Source organism: Lissotriton vulgaris, chromosome 3_2 (assembly GCF_964263255.1).
Source record: "Lissotriton vulgaris chromosome 3_2, aLisVul1.2, whole genome shotgun sequence".
Classification (NCBI taxonomy): Eukaryota; Metazoa; Chordata; class Amphibia; order Caudata; family Salamandridae; genus Lissotriton; species Lissotriton vulgaris.
The window spans coordinates 195946867-195967391 of record NC_141690.1 but is presented as its reverse complement, the minus strand read 5'-3'; the positions used below and the strand labels follow the sequence as shown (position 1 = coordinate 195967391).

At 48.8% G+C, this 20525-nt stretch overlaps 1 protein-coding gene across 1 annotated transcript in view; it reads left to right on the top strand.

Moving 5' to 3' along the window:
* NSD2 (nuclear receptor binding SET domain protein 2) overlaps positions 1-20525 on the top strand; it is a 1128833-nt gene that overhangs the window by 1017888 nt on the left and 90420 nt on the right. Inside the window, exon 20 of the mRNA XM_086964209.1 lies at positions 11196-11337. Within this exon, the coding sequence (XP_086820335.1) occupies positions 11196-11337 (142 nt within the window). The remainder of the gene's footprint in view (positions 1-11195; positions 11338-20525) is intronic.

The window sequence follows — 20525 nt, the reverse complement described above, 5'->3', positions numbered from 1 at the left end:
GTACAGGGTATTATTTATAGGGTTAAGATGGGTTAGTGTTTAAGGGTGTTGGGGTATTTTAAGGAGTAAGGGTGGGTTATGATTATGGGGTGCAGGGGTATTTAAAGGGAGCAGGGTGGACACCCGGAGCTGGAATGTACAGAAAAACAATGAAATATTGGGCACAACGCGCGTTTTTTCCCCCGTAATCCCGCGCCCCACACACTCCCACAGCACACGATTTGAGACATGGCATTAAGGGCGGAACGTACCACACGCCCCCAGCACACACCTACAGCACAACGCAGACACGCCCACAAGGGACTACTTTGCTGGCACGGTTCTTTTACCTTTTAAATGTATATGGTGGGCGTCTGCATAGCCTATGTCCTACTGCAACTGCCCTTTCCAACGCTGTATTGGGTGTTGTGATTGGTGCTGTGGTTCCTGAGATTACCCGCCTCAAAGGTTTTCGGCTCTCTATTTATTATATTAGTATAGATATAGATGTCCCTACATCAATAGGTCCTGAAGAGACCCCGTATTGTTACAGGGGTTGAAACGCGGTCAACAATCTTTCAAAGCAAACCATATAACAACCCCTATGATTGCATAAGGAGGCTGCCTCTATCATTTATCGTTTCATGGTCGTCTTTACTTCATTTTGGAAACCCCTTCTGTTTGTCACAATATGTCACTATTGCTGTAGTTTCCACTTTTTCACTGGGTACACTTATCACTTTATGAATTCATTGTTTTTGTAATTTATTATTTTTATATACATAAATTCAGCTTATGAATACTACATTTTGAGTTGTGTATGGTTTTTCCTACTTTGGATATCGATTTAACCCTTGTTTATTGCGATTGTGCATATAACTACCAATATTACTGCAAAGTAGTCCACAGGACTTCCGTTTGAGGGTAGTCCAACATGCTCCCTACACTCTACTTTCTGTCCCATCCCTCCAAGTTGAAGAGAGCACTCCATTTGGATCCATGACGGGCCCTTAGCGTCTATGTAGTGTACTAAAGAGTAACAAGTGGATGATCAGCTCTTCATTGGATTCGCCAGTGCAAAGAAAGGAAAGGTGGTTTAAAAACTGATCTTATAGAGATGGATTGTTCTTTGCATCAAACTGTTATGCCTTTGTAAAAGAACCCTCCGTTGGCCTTGGACTCAGTCCACCAGGGCAAAGACCACAATATCCCTGTTTCGAAGGGGTCACTGTTTTCGCCACCAAGTGAGCTTTAGTGCATTCTTTCGCCAGGTGCTACTGTATCTATTGTTAGGCCTGCAAGGTGGATCCTCTCAGTCCTCCAGGACATTGTGGTGTAAAGTCCCCCTCTTCAGACCCACTTGCTTGGATGGAACGTTGATACACTTTGTTGTTCAATTAATTAAATCATTATAATCCACATAAGAGACATGACTTAAAAACATTATTCAAATATTTTTCACTGGGCTCCTCCCATTATTCTCAATAAAAATAAGACAGTAAAATTATTAATATAAAAGTTTTCTTCTAGGACAGGGTAACCTTCACTTAAATGCAACCACTTGGCGGCATAGTATCAATAAATACAGTAAATAAAAATAGAGGTGAAACGTAGCGCACAACGGAAGAAACATATTAATAGGCCGATGAGAAGTCAGCGAGTGTTAAGCAGCTGGCGGGCTTAGAGATGTATGATCCAACAATTCAGTCCTAACTTGCTGAATGTGTTCTCTAAGTAGAGTTTAACTTAATCCGTGTTATGGCCTCCCAAATTTAATGTAAAATTCAGAGTTACAACTATCAATAGTGGGTAACAAATTGTTGATGCCCAGTCCTTTTCTCAGCCGCACAACTTAAAAATTCCATGGGCCCTTTAACAAGATTCTGCTGTTATCAGGGGGGCACGGTGTCTATAAAAGATGGATTCAGGTTCCATGTTGTGAGGCTGGGCCAGGGTACACCTGTTTTACTGGAAAGCAGATGTACCATTGTTATGATCACCTGTGTTTCCTAGTTTTGACACATGACCTAGGATTTCTGATTAGACTTGCGATATGCAAGAAGGATGAAGAGTTTGGTAAGTGAAAGTAATAGATAGCCTAGTGCATCCTGATCAGTAAGGCTTTATGCCATATCGCACCACTGCCCTGAACCTGCATAGAATGCACGGGGTATTGAGAAGAGCAGCTACTATCCAAAAGCCTGCAATACTGGTCTCCTTGGACGCCACCACAGCGTTTGACATGGTGGAATGGCCATACCATATTTGCATTACTCGACAAGATGGGATTTGGGCCCAATTTTATAGGCTGGGTCCAACTTTTATATTCGAAACCAATGGCGCTGGTGAACAATAGGAAATCGGGTATTTCAACTAGGCTGTGGGACACGCCAGGGATGTCCCTTGTCCCCGCTCCTGTTTGCTCTGGCTCTCGAGCCCCCAGCTGCGTGGACCCGCAAGGACCTGGTCTGCGCTGGTCTCCTGACTGGGAGGATAGTATTTCTCTTTATGCGGACGACATTGTTATATGTGGTCTCCCCGAAAGTCTCCTTGGTGTGCACATTGGATATACTGACAGTGATTGGCAGGTATTTAGGACATCCAATAAACTGGACTAAATCTATTATTTATGTCCTTAAGGGATAGCCTCCTGTCTCGCCGAGGAATTGCCCAATTAAAACAACATTAGAGGGCTTTAGATACCTCGGTATTTTCATCTCGCTGAATCCTACACTCCGTTTTACCCGGAACCTCCTGCCACCAATACAAAGATTGAAGCGCGACATAGGGAGCTGGAAGTCTTTGCCACTCGCATTACTGGGCAAAGCCGCTCTCTTTAAAATTATGGCGCTGTCCGGGTCCTATACCCCTTCCAGAACTCATTAGATCCAGTCCCCAAATCATACTTACAGGAAATCGAGAGACTCCAGAGAGACCTATTGTGGGATGGAAAACCCCGGATCGCTCTGACTAAACTCACCTTAATTGATACGATGGAGGCATTAGCCTCCCGGAATCAAAAAATACTATTGTGCGACTCAGCTAGCAGCCATAACCCAGGGGACCTATGGTCGTCTAGACGACCCGGGATACGCCATGGATAGATGCTTTTGCCGGGAGGGAACTACAGTAGAGCACTTGACTCTAGACCTCGTAAATACCCCTTAACAGGACCAACCTACCACTCGGTCTAGATATGGCATGTCTTAAACATTTGGGCTGGGACCGCAGGCTCACACTGGCAACCCCCTTATGAAATTCGGAAAAACTGAGGAACCTGTGTAGAACCCAGGGATTTGAAAAGTTGGATCTTATCAGGATCTCCAAGATCAAGGATCTCTGGGTCAAAGATGAGATCATACCGTTTGCCTCCCTCCAATAACAGTATAGTCTAGCAGACACTGAACGCTTTAGATATCTCCAGATCCGTCATGCCCTCCAGACCCATCTCACTAGGGGGTCTTCCCTCCCTGATGCCTCTCCCTTAGAGGATAGAATATTGGACAGCCACCTGCCTGAAAAGACCATCTCCCTGATTTATAAAAAACGAATTAATAATATGGAAGACCCACTCCAGTCCCTTAAAGAGAAACGGATAAGAGATGGACTTGCGCTTGACGAGGAAGATTGTCAGGAGGCGGTTTCCTCCCCGAGGGCGGTGGCGATTAAGGCACGACTACGCTTAGTACAGCTCACAATTCTCCACAGAATCTACATAATGGGACCATGTCTGGTCCGTATGGGTAGAGCAGAAAGTGGGGAGTGTAGACGTAAATGTGGGAAAGACTGCACCTTCATACATATATGGGAGTGTGACCAAATACAAACTTACTGGCACGATATACCTCATCCATAGTGAGGTGCTCACAATTGAATTGCGTCCGGAGGCGCGCAGAAGCTTCTTGAACATATGGGAACCTACGAACCTCACCTCCTACACAAAACTCTGCGCAACACTGGCTGTTATGATCGCAAAGAGAAATATCACACGACACTGGGGAGCCCTTCAACCACCCGGGGTGGGATCATGGAGGGAAAATCTAGACTGGTGTATGTTCCGGGAAAAGTCAGTCTACATAGCCAGAGGGTGTCCCGGGAAGTGGAACAGGATTTGGGGCCTTGGAACTCCTATTGGGGCGATATTTGTACCCTGCCGGCACACATAAATGAAGATGATGACCTCGCACCCCCCCTAGTTGTTCCACACTGTGCACTATGAATAGAATCTATGTAATCCGGAAACTATAAAATACTCAATGTACTATGTCTCCTCAGCATGTATGGTATGTTATGTCAATGATTTTTTTTTTTTCTTTTGGTGTTCAACATGATTTATTGCATGTTTCATACAGTACACTGCTTTATGCGCCTATAACCCTGGGGCCGGCAGCGTGTTATTCGTATCAATAAAGAGGTTGTAGATGGTGTGACACAGCCTTTTAACCGGCATCCCGGTGGCGTATAATATTATCATTTAATAAGTGTCCTGTATCTAGTGTAAAAATATACCTGAGAATTCGCTGCAGTAGAACAATTTTTTCGTTTTTATCAGTTTCCAACATTAAACAAAACTGTGGGGCCTTGTAAACACACTTGGAAGTGGAGTTCCGAGTCAACAGAGTAGCTTATGTATCGATGATCTTTCATTGCTATACATTGATATATTAGTAGTCACGGTGGTATTCATTCGTCTTGAGGATGAGCACTATGTGCGGCGCTATGGTGTATCGTCGAGTATGGTGATGCGGGTGTATGGTATAAGCAAAGCGGCGGAACCACATAGTGGGTGAGGGCCCAGCGGCAATGTCTGTGAATGCAGTGTCCATTGATAGCATGTGGAGGTGTTCTGTGCAAGGTAGTGATCTATAGTGTGAAATGTGGGGTAGCGTACCGGGTCCGTAGGAGGTGAGATGTGTATGTGTCGACAGGCATTGTTTCTCATCTCTGAATGTTAGCATTTTAGCTAATCGCTAATATGTCCTCCCTCCGGAACATCGCTGTCAACTGCCTGGGCAAGTAGATAGTCGACCAACGGGCCCCAAATATCTTTAGGTCGGTTCGGGATCGGTAACAATTCAGTAAAGGTGATGTGCTGTTCCTGACAGTAAGTCATGTCCGCCAACCAGTCCTTGAATTTAGGTGCTCTGCCTCGGCCCCAACGACACGCCACTCGTCGCTTTGCCAAGAGCAATGCAGTATCTACAAATTTTTTTCAGGATGTGTGGTGTGTGCCCAAGTAGCATGAGTAGTGGCTCCATAGGTATGGTTTCTTTAGTCATTGCAGTGAGAGCGTCAGTCACCTGCTGCCAGTAGAGATGAACAGGAGGGCACTCCCATGCAAGGTGCAGGAAGCCCGCATGCTCGGCATGGCAGCGCTCGCATCTGTCGCTGTCAGCCAACGGAAACCTGTGTTTTTTTTACCGGGGTATAATACAATCGCTGCAGGAATTTGTAGTGTATTATCTTGAGTCTACTACTGGCTGATATTCGAGCCGTAATGGTGCAGCAATATTGCCATTGTTCGTCAGTGAGCTCAGTGGCCAGGTCAGCGCTCCAATGTGCTCGAGCTCCCGCCTCAGGCATCGGAGCAGTAATCCTGAGCTGGCGATAGAGGCCAGAGACTAAGTGTGCCCCTTCTTGTGAGCATAGCAAAAAGTGAAGTGGGGGAAGGATTTCAGGTTCGTCAGGGAACTCAGGCAGGATGTCATGTCAATGATATTTTAATAAAAAAGAATTATAAAAAAAAGGATGAAGAGTGTAAACCTAATGTTTAAAGAGGTGTTCCCCGGGTTCAATGCCACAATGATACGCTGCCTACAAGATCGGACTGCCAATCTGTTCCACTCAGGCCTCAGTTTTGATCTACGCAACAACAACAATGCTGGGCAGAGACATACAACATGCTCCCCCTGCACAGAAGCTAGTCTGATGGATGCCTCCAAAGGGGTAGATGTTTCAAAAAGTGCCCCTCCCGCAGTCTGTGCCATGAACCTCTGTTTTAAATACAAGGGGTATTTACAAGCTAGGTATGATGGAAAAGAGGCCAACTGATAAGAGTTGATTACTGCCCATACATGCTTGCGTTTGGCATGGGGCACTTTATCAGAAGAGTAGGAACACAATTGGATGCACATCTTGATACTTTTTTTAAAAGCTGTGTTACTTGTGTTAAGGTTCCAGAGATCACTTGCTGATAATTGCTACACGCATTCGTGAAAGAACTGACTGTGTGACCCGCTAGGATTGCTGGAGCTGATCTCTAACCGTAACAAAGACTCAAGGGAACCCGCTTTGGCCTGCCTTAACTTATGGCACATTTTTAAATAAGCACCCGCGCTTAGCATTTCAAAGTTTAGGAGGCTTAGCTCTAATCGAATCTGGGCTGCAGATAGAGTTTTTGACAGCTGAAGGATCTTTTTATAGATCTTGTTCACCTGTTGGTTTAGTGTAGTACTGAGCTTACCTATCGATATTTCGAAGCTGTACGACAATGTGGGGGCTATTTTAGCTCTCATGACTTCCAACATTGGAGCAAGCCTCGGACATGTCTGCGTTTTGAAAGGGTAACTTTAAGAGCCACCGCTTTCATAGCGATGTCACTGCTATACTTGACAAAAGTGCTCCTAGAGTCGATGTTAATCCCCAAGTATTTATGATTTTCCTACTGAGAGTTCAGAGTTATTATATGACCAGCCACCACCTCTGGTGCTTCCTGCCAAATATGACCTCTTGAGTTTTCTTTAAATTTACCTCCAAGTTGTTCATGGCTGTGTAACTGTATAATTTATTTAACAGTCGTTGCAGCCCAACTTGCGTAAGGCTGAGGAGGAAAAGGTCCGCATACAAAAGGTTGCTAAACTGAACACTACCAATCTTGGGGGGATGACTTTATTGCATTTAGCTCCGTTGAGAGGTCGGCTATAAACAGATTAATAGAGCATTGCTTTTGTATCTATTCACAAGGTAAGTTATCTGCGGTTAAAACTATCCTTTGTATTTATTTATAGAGAAGAATAAGTTAGTTCTTTTGTAACTTTGTTTCTGATTAAAACTCTAAAAGTCGATTACTCACCTACTACCCAGTCCAGTGGACTTTTAGATAATACAGTTCCAGGTTAGATTTTGCACACTCTAAATGATCTCGATATGTGAGTTACACTCTGCATCCGATGGCATAAAAAAGACCAGTGAATAAACTGACTGTGCAGGGTCGGTGCCAACATGTGGCTCCATGTCATGTCTGGAGGTGGGACAGTCGCAAAGGCAGTTTGACGCCACCTGCTGGCTCACAGAATCTATTGCACGAGTTTCTTGCTCCAGTCTGTCATCCGGAAATTCATCCGTTGACGAAACTGCGTTAGATAGTATCCACCTGGAATTGTGTTACAAAAAGTAAATACATTTGGCTTTTGAAGGCGAACTGTTGTTGATTATGGTCAGGGAGCTGCTGTTCTGTTCCATCGTGTCTTGGAAAACTCTGCAACACCTCCCTACAAAATACTAGAAAAGTGGGGAGGAGAGGTTCTAATTTTTGTTTTCAAAACAGATTTTATTGTGTCAGGCGTCAAATACAGTACAGGGCTCTGTAACCCAGAAGGCTTCTGCCTCAGTGAAAGATACAAACGAATTGCATTGACATTTAGAATAGACATTTTCAAAAATAAACAATAAAACATGAACTGTAGAACAACCCCTGTTGCACTATTGTAGTACCACAGTAGAAATACCACATTTAGTCCCATCTCCTCTCATATAAAGCAGCACTGAGTCGTCAGTCTATCGCTCCACAATTCTCAATGATCATCACAGGATTAAGGCATCCCCGGAGGGAACTGGTCCGAGGTAGTGACCCCGATAGTCAGTCCATCGCCTCCAGATCTTAGGATGTTTTGGCGGACAGTCCCTAGCCTTAAATATTGGAATCTCCAATCCCATACAGAAATCTAAGCCATTTTTCCACGCTGATAAAGAGGGCAGGCCCTCCGCTTTCCATTTCTGTGCAATATCTCTTAGCCAATGTAAGCCCCAATAACAACAAATGCAGTTTATAAATATTTTTCCCGACACCCTCCATTATATGTAGTAGTTGCCAATTTAGGTGAAGCGGGGAGTTCTCACCCCAGTCCTCCTACAAGGGGGTCCAAGACCCCTCGCCAAAATTTTGTGAGAGCTGTACAATGCCGCATCGTATCCATTTTGAGGATGACGCCAGAACTGCCCTCCACAGCCTTGCCCTGGTATAGTATACCTGATTTGGGTATTTAAATTGAATTGGGGGAAGTCGCATTGCGATCGCTGCCTGCCGCGGTGAGGCCAGTGCCTCCGTCCAATCATCTCCATCCAGTGGGCCGAAGTCCTCCTCCCATGTCACTCTGTTTGTCTAATGTGGTTGGACTATTTGTCACCAAGGACTGATACATTTTGGAGATTTTATGACCTTTTAAGTCTCCCATGAAAACTTTGGCTACAATGGGACTGAATTCGGGAAGGGCCTCCAGGCATTCCTAAATTGGAGGTACCTGTAGAATTGGGTCTTCGGCATCTGATATTTTTGTTGGAGGTCCTGGAAAGACTTCAGAACTGTACCGCACATCACATTCCCAGGACGGAGCTCCCTATATTATCCCAACCTCGAAAACCCAACAGTGCTGCTAATTGCGGCAGTTGCCCATTAGACCATAGTGGGGTTCCCCCCGTTAATCTGCCCCATCACCCCATCCCACACAAGGCCTGTTTCCAAACCTGGAATACTACTATTGTGGCAGACGGTAAGGAGTTAACAGGGGAGCAGGATATAGGATAGTATGTAGGGTAGAGACCCGGGTGCATTGTCGTTCCACCGCATATGCAGGATCAGACCTGTCCCTGTACCACCATTCATTCAGTACTAGCAAGTGTGAGGCTATATAGTATGAATGGACATCTGATGTTGCCATTCCCCCGTAATATGTTGATTAAAAGCAAGTCTGCAATGCCACTGTGGATGCCCAACTTGCGCCTCCCCCCCCCCCCCCCCCCCCCCATCAGAACTAACCCAAGACTGCATTGACCTTGCAAAACCACTGAGGTGAAATGAGGTATGGGTGTTTCTGCAGTCGGTAAAGCAAACGTGGCATGGACACCATCTTAAAGGTGGCCAATCGAGAAGAGGTTTCGATTGAGTGGTTGATAATATGTTAAAGTCAGAAAGTAAACTAATCAATTCTTTATTTGGATTGTTAGCCTCAGAAATTATTTTGGCCGGATATTATTTTATTTTTCTCTTTGTATTTCGAGTGCCAGATACTATCTGCCTGCTGTACTTTGCATGTAAGTTCTTAAGCTTTCAAATGTCTTAGCAAGTCCTCCTGGCCCATACCAAGCTACTCTTGGTAGGTTTCCCTTAACCCGTAAACGGGACGACAGTCACACCAACCTACAATTTGGAGGGAAGAAACAGTCCCAGGAATCTCTACAAAATGTATCCTGACAAAATCCACTTAATAAATATGAAAACATTACCTGCTACAAAGATAGACTTTTTAGTAGGTTCTCCTCACCCCTTAACTCAAACGAGACAACTCAAGAAATTTGAATAGTATTTTTTAAGACTTAAATCCAGCCTAGAACAGAATAAATGTAAAATAATTGTAGAAAATGTTACTAGAATTGTTCAATAAAAATGAGCAGAAAGTAAAAAAAATATATATAAAAATAGGCAACCTATTTTATAATTCCTTTTCTACAAAGTCTTTGCTAATAGGAATTGATGCTTAAAGGCTTGCCTTTGAGGAGTGTGATCATCTGCATACCTGTTGATGTGGGCAGGCAGACAAAGGCCTGCCAAGCCAGATCATTTTTCTGTATGACCCGAGCTTGTTACGTCATTGGAGGAGCGCCTCAAACCCGATATTGTTCCTCAGGATGCCATGACAAAGCAACGTAGTGATCCGTGATCTAGTGTCAAAATAACGTCATGGGATTTCTTACTTGTAATAGTCCATGTGGGATACTGCTAGGCTAAAGTCCATTTTGTGAACTAAACGTACATTATCATAATACATAAAGTATGCCCAACGCACTTTTGTAAAGAGATCTTCATGTGTGCTGCAAAGACCAGCAGCATGTATAATGCGCTTGCAATAAATGATCAAAGGTTTTTGGCCACTAAAGAATTGTGCCCTGGTGCATCATATAGTTGGCAGCAAGGAAAACAATGTGCAAACCCACAGTAGTCCTTAGGTCATGCCAAAGGGCACCTCAGCTGAGGATTTGCAATTTTACGTTGCTGCATTATGTGGGATCTTGAGGGCGTATTTTGTCATCTTACCTGTCTCACTTAAAAAGGGATCCTGCCATAACATGAAGAATGTAGCTAAGGGGAAAAGCTGCATATAGTGGGCAAGTGGTGTTTCTCCTTATTTTTAAAAGTATTCAGCTTACGCCGCTGTTCTATCCACATAACTTTACGTCTGGTCAAAAGACAGATTTAGCTTTTTTTCCCCAGCCTCCTATAATAAAAAAAATTACAAATAAACAATACTTGCATATTAAATCACCCATCACAGCACTTTGGATCAGCCCTCATTATCCACTGTTCTAGTCCAGTGCGATCACATTTGCTTTTGCCCACCATAGCATGAAGCAGTGGCTGTCTTGCACAATAAGTGTTGTAATTTTGCTTCAACACATGTAAACATCCAATTGAAGAGGAGTGTGTGTCAATGGTAGTACAATATTTTGCCATTGCCTTTTTCTTTCCATTGCTCCTTTTTTTTTAATTTTTTTTTTTTAATTATTTTTAGCCATCTGTGAGTTTGGAGCTGTTTCCAGTTACAGTAATTCTAAGATAATAGTATATTTTTCCTGCATAAAACTACATTATTGCGATAGCGGTTATAAGTACACTTTACTGCTATGTGGCGTCTATACTGTTGCATTAAAATCTTAAAGAATCATTTGTTTTTAATTTCAATTTTATTGTATGCATATGTCTGCTACCTTTTAGCCTCTCCATGCTTTTAAAAGTTTTATAGCATAAGCTTGCAATAAACATTTTAAAATATAAATAACCAAAGTATGTGATGGACCTATCCCCTCTTGACTAATTCTTCCATCTGAGCTGGTGACATTGTACTTTCATAGTACATGGTTAGTTTCATTGCAGCTGGCTCTCAATTTCCAGTTCATCTGTCATGAGTGCCTTTTCTTCACTGACTCAATGTTTGCTGTTTCAGGATCGTATAATTGATGCTGGTCCCAAAGGGAATTATTCTCGTTTCATGAATCACAGCTGCCAGCCTAACTGCGAAACCCAGAAATGGACAGTTAATGGAAACACTCGCGTGGGACTGTTCGCGCTGTGTGATATTCCAGCCGGTAAGGCAGGGTGCTGGACCTTGTATTTGTACGTGCAGACATTTCACTTAGTTATATCTTACTTTATTACTACAGCTGTTGTTTTTTCTGAGCTGAAATTAAAATAAACTTTTTTTAAATTCACATGAAGAAACTTTTCTGATGTAATTAATATAAAAAAGTTTCATAATGTAGGTTGTGAATTATTTCAGCTGCATTGGAATGGAGATGTCCTTGGGCACAGGAGCAATTCAAATGCCTTGCCCTCGCTGGATAACTTTACCAGAATTTGTTAGCTAAGCTGAATGTTCATTATAAAATACGACTTTGCTTACGCCATATTACTCCAGTTCCTTAAACCTAACACTTAGGCGATGTATTTTGTGTGCAGCATGATTAACTTTTTAATATGTCTGGCTAAAGACACTTCCTCCACCTTTTCGATGTTTATAATGTCATTGACTTAATCAACAGCCACTGCATGAATGTCATTGTTATTCCTAACCGTTTGAGTTTAAGAACACTGCAAGAAAACCACGAAGCTTCTTGGCATGTCGCAATTGTTCGATTTACAAATTGGAACTAAACAAAACCACATCATTGTTTATTTTGAATTTTTTCAAAAGTGCAATCACCTACAAGTTACCCGAGTGCAACTCTTTTGCACAACCAGCGATGCATGACAGCATTACATACTATCATTTAACCAGACATCAAGCCATTCTTGAGCAAATCCGGAAAATAGTACAATGGAAGGAAAACAGAGTGCCCAAAAAAAGTATAGAACTGAGGGAGGAACAGCTAAGAAGCGCACAGAGAGCCAGGAAGTGGAGGAGGGTGAGGTGCAGGATCAAAGAGAGGGAGACTGTCCAGGCATTGGGAGGGGGGGACATCTTTTCAAGAAATAGCATCAAGTATGTTTTCATTTGTACCTGAAACTGCAATAATGATTCTGCAGGACTCCAGTTTATTGAAAATGAATTCCAGTGTGCTGCTGCACCACTTGTTTGAGTTTTATATTTGCGCTTTTTCAAAGCTAGGATTTGCCCTTTTGTAAGATGTATTCTTCTACGGATAGTTTGAGCGAGTTAAGAAGGTATCCAGGTCACTGTAAATGTAGGTCTACCGATATATCGCACAATAGCATCTGTCGATCCCAGCTTCAAGAAGTAGTCCATGCAGTTCTCTCATTACAGGAATAATAGTCTTTTTTTCGGAACACAAATTACCCTAGCAGTGGAGTAGAGCACAGTTTTGGTGGGGGTGAGGGAGGAAGCTGAACCAACCATAACCATGGCATTTCCCTAGTCAAGTAGCGAGAACCTGAGCAACAGGGAAGATGTAGCAGAAATCATTAGGAAGAAAAAAGGATTTAATTTCTTGGTTATGTTATCTGAAAGAAACACGTTAGTGTTAGATTCCTTACCTTAGAATATCCCCAGGCGTCAGTCTGGATCCGGAAACTTTTGCGTAGCAGTACCCCTGCGCGTCGGTAGGCGTCGTCTGCAGGCGTCCCCTGCGGCTCCGCGTCCGTCGTCGGCGTCGTGCGCCGTGATGACGTCGCTGGAGTACATAGACGCCGCCTCCGCGCGCTGACGTCAGTTCTTCTTTTTTCCGCGCCAGTGGACGCAGATCTGAAGAGCAGTACTCCGGTCTTTGACCAAGTTTTTCGATTGTTTTTTCTCTATTGTGCCTGATAGGATGCCTGGGTTTAAGAATTGCGATGACTGTGAGCGCACGATGTCGGTCACAGACCATCACCGCCTCTGCCTCCGGTGTCTGGGCCCCGACCACGACGTGGTCACAGACCATCACCGCCTCTGCCTCCGGTGTCTGGGCCCCGACCACGACGTGGACTCCTGCGTCGACTGCCGGGCCCTTACCAACAAGGCTAGGCGGGAGCGGTCCCGCAAGCTACTGGAGCTCCGGGTGTCGGCCCCACGTCGGGACCGGGAGCGGTCCCGGTCCGGCCGGAGGTCGAGAGAGCGTTTGAGGGAGCGGTCGCGGAGCCGCGCCGGGCGCTCCGGAAGTCGACACCACTCGTCAGGCTCGTCAGGTAGGAAGCACAGGAAGTCGGGGCGTCGTCATCGTACCCCCGACTCCCCCCGACGCTCGCGCGATGCGGCCGGGGGCTCGGGTGACCCCAACCCCGCGGCTCCGCGAGAGTCGCCGGCGCGGCCTGCCTCATACCCTCCGGTCCCTGGGCATGGCGCGACGCCTGAGGAGATCGAGGCGTTCCTCATGGCCATGAGGGCGCTCGCTTCTCCGACGGGGCCTACGGTGCCTTCGGGCCCAGTGCTGCCGTCTGGGGGCCCTGGCGGTTCGGGTGCCCCTGCCTCGGCGCCGTCGGGTGCTCCGGCCCCGGCGCCGCCGACGGCTCCGACCCCGGCGCCGCAGGGGCCTTCGGGATCGGCGCCGGCTGGTCTTCCGGCCTCCCCGGCGCCGTTGCCATCGGGGTTACCCCCGACGCCGCCCCCGCGCGGCGCCGGTTCTCCACTGCCGGTTCCGGCCGGCGGTGGGGTTCCGGCGCCGGCTCCGCGCGGCGCCGTCCCCTTACCTTCTCCGACGCCGGACGCGGCGCCGGACGGGCGTCGCTCGACGCCGGTCCCGGCGCCGATGGGGCCCATGAACCCCGAGGAGCCGGTCTTCATCATTGACTCCGAATACGGAGAGGATGAGGAGTACGGTGAAGGTTGGGAGGGGTCCGAGGACCCTCTGGCTCGCGAGTGCCAGTATGACCCGGACTGGACAGGTGACTTGGGGGATGCCAGTGGTTTGGACGACTCTCCTAACCCTGGTTTGATCTCTCCTCCTTCCGTGGCATCGGTGGAGGGAGCTGCCTATTCTGTGGTGCTGATGAGGGCTGCCAAGGCCTTAAACCTTGAGCTCCCCGTCGCGGCCGTGAGGCCTAACATCCTCACCGAGGTCTTCAAACCGCAGTCATGCCCACTGGAGCCACTGCTGCCGTTTAATGAAGCCTTGTCTGACGTTCTGTTGGGCACGTGGTCCAGGCCCGCTTCAGGTGCGCCTGTTGATCGGAACGTGGCCAGGCGCCACCGTCCTTGTCCGGACGACCCCAAGTACCTGTCTACCCACCCCACTCCTGAGAGTCTGGTGATCCAGGCCTCGACCTCCCAGTCCGCATTCCCGTCGGCCCCGCCCGACCGGGAATCCTAGAGGTATGACCAGTTTGGCAAAAAGGTCTTCTCGTCCATTAGTTTGGGCCTGCGGTCTTGCAACACCGCCTGCCTCTTGGGCCGCTACACCCACTCTGTGTGGGATACGGTCGCGGAGCTGCTGCCAGAATGCCCCATGGAGGTGCGGGCAAAACTCGGTCAGGCTGTGGCTGAGGGCCGAGATGCAGCGAAATATTCAATTCGGTGTGGTCTTGATACGACCGACTCGCTGGGCAGAGCTATGTCTACGACGGTGGCGATTCGTCGCCACGCCTGGCTGAGATCCGCCAATTTTTCGGCTGATGTCCAGAATACACTGATGGACATGCCGTTTGATGGCTGTCACCTGTTCGGTGACAAAGCGGACCACGCGCTGGAACGCTTCAAGGACTCCAGGGTCACGGCCAAGTCCTTGGGTCTCTCGACCCAGCGTCAGCAACCGGGTTCGTTTCGCCCCTTTCGTGGCCAAGGAAGGGGCGCCCCCACACGTGCTGCCAGCCACGCGCCGCAACAATCCTTTCAACGCGGTGGCGGCCGTGGAAACCGCCGTGGTGGCGGTCGGGGACAACGGCGGGGTCAGACCACACCCTCCCCCGCAGCATCTACCCCAAAATCCTCCTAGTCCGTGCTTTCGGCCCCATGTGACGCCAGTGGGTGGCAGGGTTCGCCATCACCACGCTCACTGGCGCACAATCACTTCGGACAGGTGGGTGCTGCAAATTGTCCGAAGGGGCTACTCCCTCCCCTTCGAGACCTCTCCTCCAGCCATGCCACCGCAGAACCACCGTGTGTCGGGGGACCACTTGACACTTCTGCAGGAGGAAGTTACGGCCCTCTTGGCCAAGGGGGCCATCGAGCGCGTTCCTGGGCCAGAAGTAGGGCGTGGTTGTTATTCCCACTACTTTCTGGTGCCCAAGAAGGACAAGGGGGGCCTACGTCCTATCTTGGATCTAAGGAACGTCAACGGCTTCCTCCGGAAGGAGAAGTTCAAGATGTTGACGTTAGCTCAGGTCTTGGCTGCTCTAGACCCGCAAGACTGGATGGTAGCGTTGGACTTGCAGGACGCCTATTTTCACATCCCCGTCCTGCCGGCCCACCGGCGTTACCTGCGGTTCACGGTAGGCCAGGAGCACTTTCAGTTTATCGTGCTCCCCTTCGGCCTTACCAGCGCCCCACGGGTGTTCACAAAGGTGATGGCGGTGGTCGCAGCCCATCTGCGCAGGTTAGGGGTTTCAGTCTTCCCCTACCTAGACGACTGGTTGTTGAAGGCGGGCTCGCCCCAGACAGTCGTCCACCACCTTCAGATGACGGCAGACCTCTTGCACGACCTGGGGTTCTCCATCAACGTGCCGAAATCACACCTGTGTCCCTCTCAAAAGCTCCTTTTCATCGGAGCGGTTCTGGACTCGGCGCAGTTTCGGGTTTATCCTCCGGAACGGCGGGTTCTGGATATTCAGGCTTTGATTCCCATCTTTCAGCCGCTGTCCCGAGTCTCGGTCAGGTTGACGCTGCGGCTGCTGGGACTGATGGCTTCCTGCATCCTTCTGGTGCATCACGCCAGGTGGCGGATGCGGGCTCTGCAGTGGGACCTGAAGTTTCAGTGGGCCCAGCATCAGGGCAACTTGTCCGACCACGTCTTGATCTCGGAGGGCACTGCGAGACAACTGCAGTGGTGGCTTACGGACCGCGATTGGGTCAGGGGCAAGTCCCTCTCCCTTCCCCATCCGGAGCACGTTGTCGTGACGGACGCGTCCCTCCTGGGCTGGGGTGGCCACTTGGGAGAGGCAGAGATCAGAGGCATCTGGTCTCCGGCGGAGTCCCGGCTCCATATCAATCTGTTGGAGCTGCGGGCGATTCGTCTGGCACTGAAGGCATTCCTCCCCTTTGTCAACGGGAGTGTAGTGCAGGTGTTCACCGACAACACCACCGCCATGTGGTACTGCAACAAACAGGGCGGAGTGGGGTCGTGGACCCTTTGCCAGGAGGCTCTGCGCCTCTGGCAATGGCTGGAACGTCAGGGCGTGACTCTGACGGTTCAACACCTGGCAGGTTCTCTGAACGCCAGGGCGGACGAACTCAGCCGTCGGTGCTCGATGGATCACGAATGGCGTCTGAACTCGGACGTGGCGCAAGGCATCTTTCGGCAATGGGGAGAGCCTTGGTTAGATCTATTCGCCACAGAAGAGAACGCGCAATGTCATCAGTTCTGCGCGTTGGAGTTTCCAAGACGGCACTCGCACGGCGACGCCTTTCGGCGCGAGTGGAGTTGCGGTCTGTTATACGCCTTTCCGCCTATACCACTTCTGCCCAGAGTGCTGAAGAAGATCAGGCGCGACCGGGCCCAAGTTATCCTTGTGGCTCCGGACTGGGCTCGAAGGTACTGGTATCCCGAGCTACTCAGCATGTCAGTCGGTCCCCCGATCCGCCTGCCTCTTCAGGAGGACCTTCTGTCGCAGCAGCAGGGGACGGTCCTCCACCCGAACCTGTCCAGTCTCCACCTCCATGCTTGGAGATTGAGCGGCGGCAGTTGAGGCCATTTGACTTGCCTCCTGAGGTCTGTGATGTTATTCTGGCAGCCAGGCGTCCCTCCACTAAGTCTGTATACGCCTGTCGGTGGAACAGATTTGTGGCATGGTGCACAGCAAAGGCTGTGGATCCTCTCTCTGCCCCTCTTTCGGAGGTTCTTCTGTTTCTTCTTTCTCTTGCCCAGCAGGGCTCTGCTCTGGGCACTATCAAGGGCTACCTTTCTGCCCTTTCAGCCTTTTTGAGGCTTCCTGATCAGCCTTCTTTGTTCAAATCCCCGATTGTAACTCGGTTCTTAAAAGGCATCACTCACATGTTTCCACCTGTTCCGTTTGTGATGCCTCAGTGGGATTTGAACCTGGTTCTGACCTTCCTGATGTGTGCTCCCTTTGAGCCCCTTCATTCTTGTCCTCTCCGTCTCCTGACTTTAAAGACGGCTTTCCTGGTTGCCATCACCTCTGCCAGGAGAGTGAGTGAGCTCCAGGCTCTTTCTGTCCAACCTCCTTTCCTGTCCATTCATCCTGACAAGGTGGTTCTGAGGACTAGACCTTCTTTCCTGCCCAAGGTTGTTTCGGCCTTTCACATCGGGCAGTCCATCACCCTCCCTTCCTTCTTCCCGCCTCCGCATCCTTCAAAGGATGAAGAGCGGCTCCACCGTCTGGACCCAAAACGTGCGCTTTCATTCTACATGGATCGCACACGCCAGTTCCGGGTGGATGACCAACTGTTTGTTGGCTACGTGGGTGCGAAGAAGGGACGGGCGGTTTGTAAGCGAACCATCTCTCGATGGGTCGTCCTCTGCATCAAAGCGTGCTACTCTTTGGCTCGGAAGGAGCCTCCTGTTGGGCTGAGGGCCCATTCCACTCGGGCCACGGCGGCTACTACTGCCCTGGGCCGGGGAGTCCCCTTGCAGGACATTTGCCAAGCGGCTACGTGGGCCTCGCTGCACACCTTTGCGAGGCACTACTGCCTGGACAGTCAAGTCCGGAGGGATGGCTTCTTTGGCCGTTCTGTCCTCCAGGACTTTCTGGTGTAGTTTTGTATTGGTTCGCAGACCCACCACCGGGGTTGGTATTGCTGGGGTATGTATTCTAAGGTAAGGAATCTAACACTAACGTGTTTCTTTCAGATGAACAAGTTACTTACCTTCGGTAACGATATATCTGTAAGAAACATTAGTTAGTGTTAGATTCCTTACCGAACCCACCCATCCTCCCCGTTCTGCGAACTGATACCTAGGGTTAAGGTCATCCCTTTCAGGGCCCTAGTTTGTACATGGCACCAGTGTTGGTTCTCTCATGGCTCTGCGTCTCCTGGCGGGAAAAGCTGTGTGCAAAGAACTGACGTCAGCGCGCGGAGGCGGCGTCTATGTACTCCAGCGACGTCATCACGGCGCACGACGCCGACGACGGACGCGGAGCCGCAGGGGACGCCTGCAGACGACGCCTACCGACGCGCAGGGGTACTGCTACGCAAAAGTTTCCGGATCCAGACTGACGCCTGGGGATATTCTAAGGTAAGGAATCTAACACTAACTAATGTTTCTTACAGATATATCGTTACCGAAGGTAAGTAACTTGTTCATTTGGATTTGTAGAGTGCATCTTATCACCCAAAGGAATAGGAATAGGATGTGAATTTATAGAGCGTGAATTGCTGCCCGGAGGCATCCAAGCGCTAAGATAACCTAGGAACCTACAGTAGAAGCTAGCTGAAGTTATTGAGGCATGTTAAAGAGGAAGGTTTTTAGCTGTTTGCGAAACACAGAGAGGTTGGAATTCGCTCTAAGATGCAGAGGAAGAGTGTTCCAAGTCCTGGATGCATTGTAGGTGAACGTCCTCCACCAGTTCTGGTCCTCTTTATCCTTGGGGCCATAGCCAGAAAGGTCTGGCTGGAGCGGAGGTTTCTACTGGGAAGGTAGTGGGTGACTTAAGTCACGGGTAATAGTGGGGCCTGTGTCCCAGAAGGCCTGATGGGCAATACACATGGCCTTGAACAGAATTCTCTGGCGCACTGGCAGCCAGTGAAGGCTGACCAGTCCAGCCTTCACTGATTGTCTACGAGGGAGCTCGAGCAGTATGCGGGCCGCACAGTTCTGCACTGTTTGGAGTCTGCGAAGAGTGTACTCCGGGGCACCAAGGTAGAGCACGTTGTTGAAGTCTAGGCGTGCCTGTATTAGCCCCTGTATAGCCACCTGTTTGGCTTCCATGGGAAGGAGAGGGAAGATTTTCTTTAGCATCCTCATGAGGCCGCCAAAGCAAGTGGCAGAGATTTTTGTGGCCTGGACTTTGAATGACAGGAATCTGTCCAGCCAAACCCCGAGGCTCTTGATGTTATTTTTCGGGGTTGGAGGGGGGCCTAGACAGGGGGGGCCACAGAGAGTTGGAGAGGCAAAGGTCGGGGGGACCTAGGAGCATCAGCTCCGTTTTGTCCCCATTCAATTTTAGGGATGAAGAGGACATCCAACTCTTCACTTCTGCTAGGCATTCTCTAAGCCCACCTGACGCAGGCGTGTTGGTCTCCTGCGCCAGTGAGACCACCAGTTGCGTGTCGTCCGCATAAGAGATGATCTTGACCCCGAAAGGGCGGACGACCTCGGCCAGTTGCCTCATATACATGTTGAAGAGTGCGGGGCTTAGAGAGGAGCCCTGGGGGACTCCGCACTTTAAAGGTCTGCTGGCGGACACGGACTCACCTTCAAAGACCCGAAATGATCTGTCCTCTAAAAAGGACTTAAACTACAGCCAGGCTTTGCCCTTGATCCCGGCGTTAGACATACGGTGCAGCAAGGTGTCGCGGCTGACCGTGTCAAATGCCGCGCTGAGGTCAAGGAGGATCACTGCCACTGATCCTCCTTGATCCAGGATTTTTCTGGATTCCTCAGTGACCATGAGGAGGGTGGTCTCAGTCCCGTGTTTAGGTCTAAAACCCGTCTAGGTGGGGTCTAGTAAATGGTGAGCTTCTAGGAAGTTTACTAGTTGGAGATTTATATATTTTTCTAGGATCTTGCTCACCCATGGGAGCAGGGAGATTGGTCGATAATTACCAAGGTCAGTCGGGTCTAAGCTGTTTCTTCAATAGTGATCTGACCATGGCCTGCTTCCAGACCGTCGGAACAGTACCGGAGATGATGGATGTATTTAATACATCCCTGGTAGTGGGCAGAATGATCTGGGAGGCTGTCATTATGATGTGAGGTGGGGCAGGGTCGTCAGGGGTTCCGGATTTTACTTTCCGCGCTACGGATTCAAGGGTTGCCAGGTCTGGGGGGGGGAATGAGTCAGGATGGGTTGAGGCTGATGGGGTGGGGTGTGAGCTGTGACTTGATTGAGTTGGGGTGGGGAAGTGATGTCCCTAGGGGGAAAAGCTGAGTAGATAGTGTTCACTTTTTGATGGAAGAACTCAGCGACATTATTAGAATGGGTGGCAGATTTTGTGACATGCAAGCTGGGGGGAGGTTTTGTTAATTTTTTGACGATTTGAAAAATTTCTTTTGGTTTAGACTTGGCA